Consider the following 12,533-nt stretch of genomic DNA (forward strand, 5'->3'; position numbering starts at 1 on the left):
AGATGCAGGCGACAGCCACTGAATGCCAGGGTGTGCCTCTACCTTCCATTTACCTGTTAGCGTGTCTCCTCTCTCCTCTGGATGTCATACAAAGAATTTTTTTCAGCCTGCTGTGCAGTCGTTCCCTTCCTATCTCGCACCAATGTGTTGATACGCCACTGAGAATATTTTCACGAGATGTTGTCAAGATAACAACAGCTTCGCTTCCCAGATAGTTTGAGTGTTGCATGTGAATGATAACATTCTGCTCTTCAGAGTTTTTGGATGCTCTTCAGGAAAAATGTGCTCCTGTGCTCCTGGCAACCATTCTCCATCTATTCTATGACGGGAAATGGAGCCATGCCACGGCGGCACTGAGCCCAGAAGAGTACAGTTCAGTGGTTCTCAACCTTTTCAGCTCACCTCCCCCCAAATAACTAATTCCCTTAGTCACATGGCAAAGGCGTGACTGGGCAGAACCCTGAAGTGTGACTGAAAAAGATGGATTTACCTATTATAGCTGATGTTCTATACCAGGGGCAGGCAATTCATTTTTCCATATTGGACTGTTGTGGAGGGCTGCAGAAAAAGGTGAAGTCAATTCTGCTCAATATTCATTTTATCTCTTTATAAGCTCACTGGTTCTGGTTTCCGTTGTGACCCTTGGGAAAATATATATCGCCCACTCCTGTTTCATTATGATGTTTATTCACACTTGATACTTGAAATAAAATCTAAAATCTAGAATCTAGAGAAGTGCTCGAGTCCCGTTTTACTCTGAGTGAACTTTCTGTTGTCGGGCAGACAGCAGAGTTTGTCACATGAACCAGACGTCCTGCTGGCTTCTCTGTATCATCTCTGCTGCCATGCTAACTCGGTAATTAAGGCTCAGTAGCTTAGCGCATTTTTTAAATTTAAAAATAATCTTGTGGAGAGCAGCTTTAATTAACGTTTCAAAAGAGAATAAAGGCGGTAATTGCAGTGTTCACACTTCTTTAGTAAAAAGAGATTTTGGTAAAACTGACTGAGTGCCCTCTGTTGCTCCTTCTAAGTTAGCTGTTGTACAATTTCAAGTTAACGAGGACAAATTCTCAGCAGCACAGAGTGTACTAATACTTGTAAAACACAAAGTCTCCTCAAAGGATTAAAAAACATTACTGCAGTCCTTGTGGAATAAGAGGTAACACGTTTCTCCTACTCGTGTCAGTGCATATTAAAAAGAACACAAAGAAAATAATGTTGCCAGAAAGAAACCAAGCAAGCAGTTTCCAGAGTTCCTATTGTCAACATGATGTTGCAGCTGCTTGGTGCATGCAGGATGCTGCACTAAAACTTGTGCACATACAAAAGCTCTGTGCACTTTATCACTCCCCCTGAGCTAAACTTGTACTTTTAACTTTAAATTAAACTCCAAGCAGACAGGCTCTCGATCTCCGGGGGAGATTAAACACACCAAAGAAACAGCGGCTGTGATCTGCTCTCTCTCCTTTAACATCCACATCGGATTTCCTCCCGGGGCGTCGCCCTGTAGCCTGAGACAGAGCTACACGGGAAAGATGGCTGCGTAATTAGTGTCTGTGATCACATAAAACTCCAGAAGAACAAGAGGTGAGAAGATTAACAGCATGGCAGCCCAACATATTGGAGGTCATTTAATTAACACTGGTGGTACAGATCCTAATAAATGATCACATCTAACAAATCTTTAGAAAAAAAAAAGCCGTATTTACGCTTTGCCCATGCTTTTGTCAGCTTTGACGACGATAACTCGATTGAATTTGAATAATCGAATCCAGAATGGACAGGGCTACGTGGAAATTCCAACATCGTTATATAGAAAAGGTTAAGACCATAAGTTTTCATCGTCATAAAATCATTTTGTGTGACTTGTTGCAGGCAGCAGGCTCCTAGCATCGCCTTCAGCCGCCACAACCAGCTGCTTCCCACACACACACACTGAAACTGCTGTGGCGGTTTAACGTCTAATGTGAAGTTATCATTTGGACAAAGGTGCCAGTAAGGGTGTACTGGTCCCATGGTAAAATTCCTAATCAACTAATGGCACTGATTAGTGGGATGCTAGCATTTATAAGCTAACTTGACCTCTATGTTAGAAAAAAAATTTACATAACTGTCGTTTTACTTCAAACAGGAAACAGAATCAGTTTATGTATTTTATTCCCTGGAAGCAAACATAAATCATGATTTTAATTGTTTAGCTCCATTCACTGCTGCTCATTGAGGATTGTCTCACTGGGGCCCCCTGCTGTTCAGCTGGATGAATTACATCTGTGACGTGAGATCTCCTAATTTCCAGCTGAGCCCAGTTGGAAAAATATGACCTCTTCGAGTTTTGAGCATCAGCTGGAGTTAAGCAATATTTGACTTCAAAGGAGACGCCAGTTATGGGTCAGGGGTGTTTCCCAGCAGCAGGACAAATCCTGATCCTGGATTTGTCCTAAAAAAATGTCCATATAATATATTAATGTTAAGATTTTTATATATTATAAAGAATGTAAAGATAATTTATCAAAATGAAACTGGTACATGGGGTATTTTTTTTTGATGACTGTAGATTGAATATGAAACTGTGATTTTACTGTTTTTAGACCCACTTGAGACCGAACTTTAGCCCTAAAACTAGTCAATTGTTAAATTAACTGTGAAAATAATTTTTTGGTGCGTGTCATGTCAAAAGATTAGATCCTGTCTGACCATCATTCAACTCTGTTTGAGAGGATACTGCCCATTTTATTGGCCATTTCTTTTGTTATGTAATGCACAACAAGGCTAAAGTTGCACATTGTCTCAACTTTCTAACACAATGTAAAGCGAGACTCTTGTGTGCTGCAACCAAACCTTAACCGACAAAGCAGAAAAAGGCACAGGCACATTCAGAAAGCGTCCTCAATGATGTTGTTTCCCTCTACTCCACCTTCAGCTCCGTGTCGACATCATCGTGTTCTGCATTTTCACGTCATTTTCTCGTCCCTAAGAGTCCTTGCTTGCTCGTTAATTAGCTGCCATATTACAGAAATAAATGATCAGCAAATAGTTTCAATAAACAGGTGGTCATGACACGAGTAGAAGGAAAGGGAGCACGTTTTGGCTCATCTTCAAATGATATCAACTTATTAGGTTACAACAGATCAGAACCATTTGTTACAAAAACAGCGTGGCTATTGACTTGTGTACATAAATTTTTACATACTTTTTAATCATTACCGTGTCCACTTGTTACACCTGTTCACCAATAAAACACTCTACGTTTTAGAAAAGTGATAACTACGACGCAAAGTAAACACATTTGGTAGCGGTTGAGCTCCGAGTCGTTCGTTATTTTCTCATTGTTAGTTTTCCTTGGGTCAGAAATGGAAATGTAAGTCACTGGCTACTGCGTAAGATCATTTCCATCCATGACAGGAGCTGAGATCAAAGTCTGGGTGTGTAGCTCCTGCTTTTGCATCAATGTCATGTTCAAAAGGCTTCTGAGCAACATAGCAGCCAGTTTTAAATCCACCAAGGTAGCCCTTCCTCGTGGGCTTCAGAGTCATTGCAACAGATTCAGCTAATTAAACAGTATGAATTCAACACCACTGAGCTCTGTTTTCTCTCAGTTTTCTCCAGAGTGAAACACTTAGGCTTCCTCTACATCCACTTAATCGCAGCATCTTTCCTCCTCTCGCATTGGCAATCCTCATGAAATCTGGAGGGTAAAAAGGTCTGTCAGCACAATAGCCTTGTGCCACAGTCTGAGCCCCAGTTGATTATTTTCCATACTGGTCTCTGCAGCCTTGCTGATTGGCAGACCTACAGCTTTACGCATCAGCGTCTGGTTTCTCCACCAGTTTTAGAGCCTCGTGCATGCCAGCCGCCGACAACTTCCGATTGATGTTCCTGTAGCGGCAGCGCAGGAGGTTGCTGTAGGTGGTTCTCAGATCACGGTTGAAGAATGCATAAATGAAAGGATTAATGAGGGAGTTGGCGTAGCCAAGCCACAACAGAGTTCTTTCCAGCCAGAGGGGCACACAGCTGCACTGCACGCCACAGACGAACGGCCTGGCAGTGGACACCAGGAAGAACGGCAGCCAGCAGAAGGTGAAGGCACCAACTACAATGCCCAGAGTGGCTGCAGCCTTCTGCTCCCGTTTGAAGATGGACTGGTTTTTCCTCTTGCGCCGTTGGTGGTGCTCGCCAGTTTTGAGAAGGCGGGAGACACGCGTGCTGCACTCCTCCTCCACCTCACGCTGGAGCTTCAGCGCCGCTGCCACGCAGTCCAAGCTCTCCTCTTCCTCGGCTTCCTCCACCTGTTCGACCTCCGTCCCCTCGACACTTCCCGTCTCTCCTGACTCTGCTGGCTGATGCCCTCCTCTCCCCCCGCGAAGAGTCACCACGGCTCGGTGCTCCCCTTCCCTGGGGAAGCCAGTGATGGTGTGCTTGGCTGCGCTGAGCTTGGCCGCTCGGTAGATCCTGTAGTACATGATCAGCATCACCGACATGGGGATGTAGAAGGCCACGGCTGTAGAGTAGACAGTGTATCCAAAGTCCTGGCTGATGAGACAGACCCTGCCGTCATTAACGTTCTGCGCCCAGCCGAACAGAGGGGGGAGGGTGATGGAAGCAGAGAGGAGCCACACCGACAGGATCATCTTGGCCATGCAGCAGCCGTTTTGCCGGACAGGATAAGTCAGAGGCTTAGTGATACCCAAATACCTACACAGAGAAAAACACAGCCAAATGAATACAACCCTAAAATGTGTCTAGTGTAACTCTATTTTTATTGCTTTACATTACCCTAATCAGGTGACACTCTCCCCACCCTGGACAAGGTGCCCTTGAGCAAAACTAAGATCTCTGCCTGCCACACTCAGCCCCCAAATGAGAGCTGGGTTACATTATGAAAGAGAAGCTTGGCGATGCTGGGAAAGACCATAAATGTTCAGCAAACCAGGCTACAAAATTTCCAACACACAGGGCATTGGCAGGCATGTGTGGCTTTCAAAAACAAATAAGCATAAAAACATTTTATCATTTGATTAAAGTGGTGAAAACGTTTTAAGGAAATGGAAAAACAAAGGCAGCGGTTGAATTTTAAACTCAGGGTCGTTTCAGAGTCTCTGAATCTGTAAATTGATTCAGCGGTCAGAACAGGAATGCCGTGGGCAGAGAGGTCACACTTTCTCCTGCAGCGTTTCATTTTAAGTAAGCGCCCCAGAACAAGACCCCGAGGCGCAAGAAGCCTCACAGAAACCCAGCGATCCAGTGTCGCAGAGCCCCGAGCGACAAAATCTGGAGTTAGACTACAGAAGGCATTTTTTCTACATCTGTGAAATAAGAACGTGACCTGTTTAAATGTATTTTTGGAGACTCGGGTAACAAATACTAAAGACAGGAGACGTTTAATTAAACTCTGTTAAAAAAAACTTTCTATCTTAGCTTCATGAAAAAAGACTGACACAGTTTTAAAGCTGGAGAAGTTTATCTTACCTGTCAATGCTGATTACGCACAGAGTCATGATGGACGCGGTGCAGCACATCACATCCATGGCGATAAAAACGTTACAGAAGAACTGACCGAATATCCACTGACCGCCGATAAGGTCCGTGATACTGACGAACGGCATCACGGCCAGAGCCACCGAAAGGTCGGCCAAGGCCAGAGAAACGATGAGATAGTTGGACGGCTGGCGCAGCTTCTTGACAAAACAGACGGAGATGACCACGAGCAAGTTCCCGCAGATCGTGGACAGCGTGAGCATAGTGAGCACCGCGCCGATCAGAACTTTCTCCACCCGGCCGTAGCTCAGGATCTGCTCCCCGCAGCGGGTCCCGTTCGTCTCCATGACCTGCGGCTGACTGGAGGTGGACGGAGAAGTGGCTGCTGCCGCTGCTGCTGCTGCATCTGCGGCGCCTTGCGCAGCCTTTAGTAGCCGAAGAGCAAGAGCCTCGGAGATCATCATGTTAGTGGAGCCCCCGGGATCTCCGCCACCGACTATGTCCTCTATCATGAACGACGACCTCATGTTGCCACTGCCGAAAGTCCCGTTACTCGCTCCTGCAACAACCATTCTGCCGCCTCGTGTTCCTTTTTATCCATGGACTTGGAGAGCCGTCCGGAGGTGGCACAGACGCGCACTGAAGTGCCGGTGTTGGTGCGTGAAATGATTAATTCCTTTCCCTAACCCCCGCCAGGAGACACTACGCTGGTGTGCCCTCTTTCATTCCAAAGTATCGACGCCTTATTTCGACTATTTACAGGCGCACTCGTCATTACGCACGTGGCGCGCAGCGGGCATATTCCCAAAATACCTGACCTACAAAACGGGATTTTATTTTCTTTTTGTCCTCGGCCTGACGGACTGCACGTCACGCTTTCACTCCGATGTGCTGGAAGACAAAACTTAAACGCAGCCCTACGCGTAAATATCACAAAAGTTGACGCGTGACGTCAAAACCCAAGTTGGATAGCCTATAGGCTACATTTACACAAATAACACGCACTGTGCTTTTTGGTGTTCGTTCTGCTGGAACTGGAAACCCGTGCCCATGTGCGTAATTACGCAGAAAGGATAAATGTTCATTAATGTCATTAATTTACACACAACAAAAAACAAAGGGAGATAAATTCGTATTTATCGAAGTTTTAATGATGTAATCTGAGGTTTTAAGAAAATTTTAAGAAAACATCATGTCATCCTTTTGGGGGATAGAAGTGAGGTCTTATAATTACATATTTGTGGGGAAATACTTTTTGTGGTTTCATTTTAAAGTTGTTTATCCCTCATCTGATCGAAGTGAAGGAGCTGAAAAGGATTTCCTTTAATTTTTACCTTGAATCATTTTTCTGTTTAGCCTGCATGAGTCACATTTTGAGTGTTAGGACAATCTGCCTCCATCTCACTTCTAAAACTATTAGATTTGTGTTGCTGGAGTTGAGAACAGGAACACAAAGTGCTCCCGACGTCTTTTCATCATTCTCTAATCTAAGTGCAATTTTGGAAAAGATAAGTTTATACGTGGCTGTGATACTAATGCAGTAGGTAGGCTTGGTTACTACCTCCCCCAAGTGATCAAAATCGTCCACTGCATGCGGCTCGTGAAGACAATGCTGGATTTCTTTCTTGGTTTTGCACCAAGCATCGCACGATAAAACGTTTATACTCTCAATGCTTTAATGTTAGTTTAATTTGAAATAATTTCATGTTTTTCTTTCACAGGTGAAGCTGTGGTTTCTCACTTTAGGGCCCTGGAGAGATCACCATAGGCTGGAATTTCACTGCTGGTCGTCTAAAGTATCCTAAACGATCCCCAAATACCTCAATCTGAATCACTTAATCATCACCTTGTTTTATGACAGATTAGTCAATGTGAATTTTCCTCTTTGACTGCTTAAAAGACTTACAATAAACCTGTCAATCAATTCAACTTTTCCCACTTATCCAGTTCAGAATGGAGGCAGGGGCTTGTTTTTGGTGGGAGGCAGCCAGAGTGCCCACACAGATGTTGGGAGAACATTCAAAGTCCACACACAGGAGCTGGACTCAAACCCAGGACCTTCTTGCTGTGAGGCGACAGCAGTAAAACTGCACACTGCGACTCACACTCTGCTGGCACAGCAGCCAAAATACACTCATGCCAGTTACAACTTCAGGAGCACGATCCAATGACTGAGTTAGTAGCAGGTGATCCCCCCCCCCAAAAGCTTACAGGAAACTCTGGTCTTCATTCATAACTTCTATCCTGGTCTGATTTGATTGTTTTTATCCCCAACACTCTTAAAATAGGTCGATAGGTTGATTCCTGATCGGCACATCGCTAAATAAAAGAAGTGTAAAGAAACTTTAAACATTCACGAAGGTCACATAAACTTTTATTGGTTTCAATACATATGTCACGGTTCCTCAGTCATCCCTGACTGACTCCACCAGAGTTTGTTTTTTGTTTGCTTGCTGTTAATGTTCATGAGCGGGACCCATTCGGGCTTTCCGCCTCTGAAGCTGCACACCTGCCTACAATGATCTCATCTGAGATCACTACTTTGGGTAGCGGCTGGCTAACATTCCTCACTGGAACATTAAACTATGCAGTTAGTAAACTTCTGGCTCCCTAGTTGGAAAGTACAGCCCTTGTTTCTTCTCCTTGCGGCCTGTCTCATTGTGTTTCTCCTTTGTACAGCTCGTCCCTGCTCGTCACTCAGCTGAGCTGAGTGAGTGTGGAGTGTTCAGACTGTTTTTGGATATTTGGACCCTCTCCTCCCTTGAGCTCCATTGTTCTCCTGCCATATATATATATATATATATATATATATATATATATATATATATATATATGTGTGTGTGTGTGTGTGTGTGTGTGTGTGTGTATATATATATTACATTACACTGGTGTTCACTGTAAATAAATACACTTAGCTCGACCTTCCAGAATCCTGCTCCTGCTCCTCATCTCAGCCTGGTTGTGGAACAATCAGACCCTTACAGTAAGTACATTTTCTGTCTGACTTGCATTTCTGAAGCTTTAGTTAATAAACTTGTCCATCGTACTGCCCGTGCTGTTAAAGTTTGGGAAGTCAGAAGATTTTGCAGGCTTCCTGACCTCATCTCCATTCAGCATTTTCAAATAAATGAACTGGCATACGATTCAAACAACCTGAAATTAGTAGCCAACCTCATTACTGTAATGCTGGTTCTTGTGGAGAGCCTGAAACCAGAGGCTGGTAAAGCAGCAGATTTATGTCCAGAGTTTTATAATGTCAGGTTTAATTATCAGATATGGCCAGAATGGATCTACTGTTTTTATCTCTGCCAAAGAAAAATTACAAAAATTTTTTTTAAACATTTAATGCATCGAAAGAAAAATTAGGTTTACCATTAAGAGGTGATAAATACTTCTTTTCCAAATTTGGGAAATTCTTGTGCAGCCGTTAAAATGATGATGAAATGAAATTAATTAATAGAATGAAATCAAATAAAACATAACTGCTATATGCCTCTCTGTCAGACAGACATCTTGTGTTACTGTGAGGGTGATCATGCATGTGTCTCATCATGTTTGCTCCACACATTGAAGGATCTCAGCTTCCTTATGAAACGGAGCTTTTTGTATCCAGCATCTGTGTTGAGTTTCCAGTTCAGCCTGTTGTTGATGTGAATGTCCAGGTACTCCTCCAACACATCAACATCCCAGGATAGACACGGGTGTTGTAGCCATTCTAACTCTTATGACATCTCTCTGGTCTTTTTCACATTAAGAAGCAGATCATTTCTCCAAGACTACTCAAATAAAACCATCCACTCGTGCTCACCAACCCGTCACTAATGCATCCAAACTTTCTGAGTATTTCTGCAGGTGGCATGACTCGGAGTTGGACTGAAAGTCTCAGGTGTTCATGGTAAATGGACTGGAGACAGCACGGTCTCCTGTGGAGCTCCTCTAATGCACATGAGCAAATCAGACAGAGCTCAGTGTCATGTCCTGCGGCCTGTCTGTCAGGCAGTCGCTGATCCCTGAGATGGTGGAAATGTTTGCTGACATTTCCTGCAGCTTCTCTCTCAGTGCTATTGGCTATCAAAAAAAAAAAAAAAAACCCAAACTGCATCAACACCAGATTTCAAGGAGCTCACCAAACATAGGCCACCATATAATAATAACATCTGTTAGAGAGCTATCATCTGCTGAGAGCAGATTAAGCGCATTAAGAGCTCCCATTAACAGAAACAGACGAATGAGTCTCTTTGCCTCGACACCTTAAACATCCCTTTAACTGGCATCACACTGACGATGAATGTTGAGTCATTTTGTAATTGGGGGAAGTTTTAGACGAGAATCTAGAATAGCTTTTTAAAACGTTCATAAGTGAGATTTGTCCTCCCTAATGTGCTGCCTCATTTCATGATTAAAGTCATCATTGCACAACAGACTGTGTGACTTACAGGCCTATAATCATGTTATTGCCATTGTTTGTTTTTATACAGTGGTTGAGGTTCGATCTAAAGTCATTTTAATTCCTATTTTTCACCCATAATCTATGATTGTATATTCATTTTACTATCATGTCTCCTCTTGGTTGTCTGCGCTTTTATTCTAAGGTGCCTCTGAAGTGGATAAATCTGATCAATGCAGAATATTTGTCGAGTGCAGTCGAGTTCTGTTTAGAAAGGTCACGTTGTTGCTTCAGCGTATTGGAAGTCACAGAGTCACAAAACTATTGAATGGTCAAGCAAACAAGTACATTAAGAAAGTATTAAGTACCAACACTGAAAAACACTTGAAAGTTATTACATGCATGTAATGTAATGTAATGTAATAATGTAATGTGCATGTGTTAGTCCCCATAGGGAAATAGTTCCTCTGCATTTAACCCATTCACCCAGTGAAGCAGTGGGCAGCCACCTGTGCAGCGCCCGGGGAGCAGTGTGTAGGGACGGTACCTTGCTCACGGGTACCTCAGGGTAGCCGTTCAGTGGAGTCGAACCCCCGACCTTCCGATCATGGGGCCACCACTCTACCTACTGAGCTATCCCTGCCCAGTATCAGAACGTGTTGCGAGTACATACGTTTGTCTCCAGTTTCTTTATTCAGAGTTTGTTCTTTACTGACAATCAGTAGATTCATTCTTGTGATCACTATTAGATTTTTAATAATGTCAGTTATCAGTGGCTGTAGGGGGCACCAGTAAACTAAGGTGAAGTCATTGTGGAGAGCACAGCTCATGTTACAGGTATCATTTTACCATTGATTTGGAGATCACCTTGTCAGACAGTCCACTCATCACAGCAGCACTTTTCAGTTCAGTTGAGATTGATGCTGAAATAACCACGCAGACACAGTAAGCAACAGCTCGTGAATGTTCTAAATGTATGTCATAATGCAGATTGCTGCTTGCACTTACAAGGCAGATGATTTCTCAAATATCATGGAAACACTGGCTAACTTTTACTTGATGCTTCAGTCTTTGTTCTGGCTCAGTACCCTGATGAGGAAAATGGTAGCCAGGCCTAAAATCTATAACTTCTTTATGTAATTAGATATAAACTAATGCCCAGCATGCTGAAGAGGAATTTTATTGGATGCTAGCTTGCTAAATATGCAGTAGTGGTTCTGCCAGTTTTCTTTGAGTGATATAAAACTGAAAGAAAGTAGATTTGATTAATGATTAATGATTGATTAATGATTTTAAACCTGCAGTTGTTATGTCTCAGTGACCATTGTTAAGTTATTAATATAGAATAATGATAATGAGTCCAGCTGGGTTTTCACGATGGCTGCAGACTGGCAAGACATGCTTCTAAAAGGGCTTTGGCCTTAAGCACAGACTGTATATAAAAGATGAGTGTAGTCACAGTGAAATCAACTAGTCCTGGATGCCTCATTTTTTCTGATATTTCATCCATCCTCATCCGCTTTGTCCGGGGCCGGGTCGCGGGGGCAGCAGCCTAAGCAAAGAGGCCCAGACCTCCCTCTCCCCAGCCACCTCCTCCAGCTTATCCGGGGGAATACCAAGGCGTTCCCAGGCCAGCCGAGAGATATAATCTCTCCAGCGTGTCCTGGGTCTGCCCCGGGGCCTCCTCCCGGTGGGACATGCCTGGAACACCTCACCCAGGAGGCGCCCAGGGGGCATCCTTGTCAGATGCCCGAACCACCTCAGCTGGCTCCTTTCGATGTGGAGCAGCAGCTGCTCTACTCTGAGCCTCTCCCGGATGTCCGAACTTCTCACCCTATCTCTAAGGGAGAGGCCAGCCACCCTTCGGAGGAAGCTCATTTCTGCCGCTTGTATCCGCGATCTCGTTCTTTCGGTCACTACCCACAGCTCGTGGCCATAGGTGAGGGTAGGGACGTAGATCGACCGGTAAATTGAGAGCTTCGCTTTTACACTCAGCTCCCTCTTCACCACGACGGACCGGTGCAGCGTCCGCATTACTGCAGCTGCAGCCCCAATCCGTCTGTCGATCTCCGGCTCCCTTCTCCCATCACTCGCGAACAAGACCCCGAGATACTTGAACTCTGAAATGATATTTCATTGGTCCTTTATTATTATTATTATTATTATTATTATTATTATTAGCAGTAATGTGTCTGTGTGTTGTGCTCTTACAATTTATCGCTGTAGCTTGCTAATCAAGCTAGCTAGCATTAGCTTATAACTTCATGTTCCAGCCTCTCGTTAAAAATATGAAAACTTCTTTGGTGTCCAAACGCAAACACCAAAGCTTCAAAATGCAGGATTGGAAACTAGTGGGTGATGATGTCACTGTTACTTCATCCATCTTTTATAGTCTCTATGCTGTCTCTCCTTTGAAGTTTGGTATTTTAATATGGAAAGCTGTGGGGCAACACCCAATCACAGCAATAGTTGCCTCAGGGAGGGATAGTCAACGCGTTAACCAGTGAGCATATCCAGAATAATCCTCCTTCTGACACTTATGGATTAAATGACCTTCATATTTTATACAGAATGACTAGAAAATGAGGATAAATTCACTGGGTGCCATCAGAGGGATGTCATTACCTTCAACAGGAACTGAAATGCTTTTGTACCCACAGCTCTCACTGCT

At 43.8% G+C, this 12,533-nt stretch overlaps 1 protein-coding gene across 1 annotated transcript; it reads right to left on the minus strand.

Annotated features, from left to right (window-relative positions):
• Nucleotides 1-3,645: 3,645 nt before the first annotated feature.
• On the minus strand, nucleotides 3,646-6,184 carry htr7 (5-hydroxytryptamine receptor 7). The gene is made up of 2 exons (XM_026190764.2): nucleotides 5,467-6,184; nucleotides 3,646-4,692 (listed from the first exon to the last, which is right to left on the minus strand). Exons 1-2 carry the CDS (start codon nucleotides 6,045-6,047, stop codon nucleotides 3,798-3,800), a joined length of 1,476 nt encoding a protein of 491 aa, XP_026046549.1. The 5' UTR covers nucleotides 6,048-6,184; the 3' UTR covers nucleotides 3,646-3,797.
• Between the last annotated feature and the right edge of the window lie 6,349 nt (nucleotides 6,185-12,533).

Source organism: Astatotilapia calliptera, chromosome 13, assembly GCF_964374335.1.
Source record: "Astatotilapia calliptera chromosome 13, fAstCal68.1, whole genome shotgun sequence".
Lineage (NCBI taxonomy): Eukaryota > Metazoa > Chordata > Actinopteri > Cichliformes > Cichlidae > Astatotilapia > Astatotilapia calliptera.

Coding starts and splice junctions, on each gene's coding strand:
- htr7 (XM_026190764.2), bottom strand. CDS start 6,047: ATGGTTGTTGCAGGAGCGAGTAACGGGACTTTCGGCAGTGGCAACATG. Junction 4,693..5,466: donor TGCGTAATCAGCATTGACAG/GTAAGATAAACT, acceptor TTCTCTGTGTAG/GTATTTGGGTATCACTAAGC.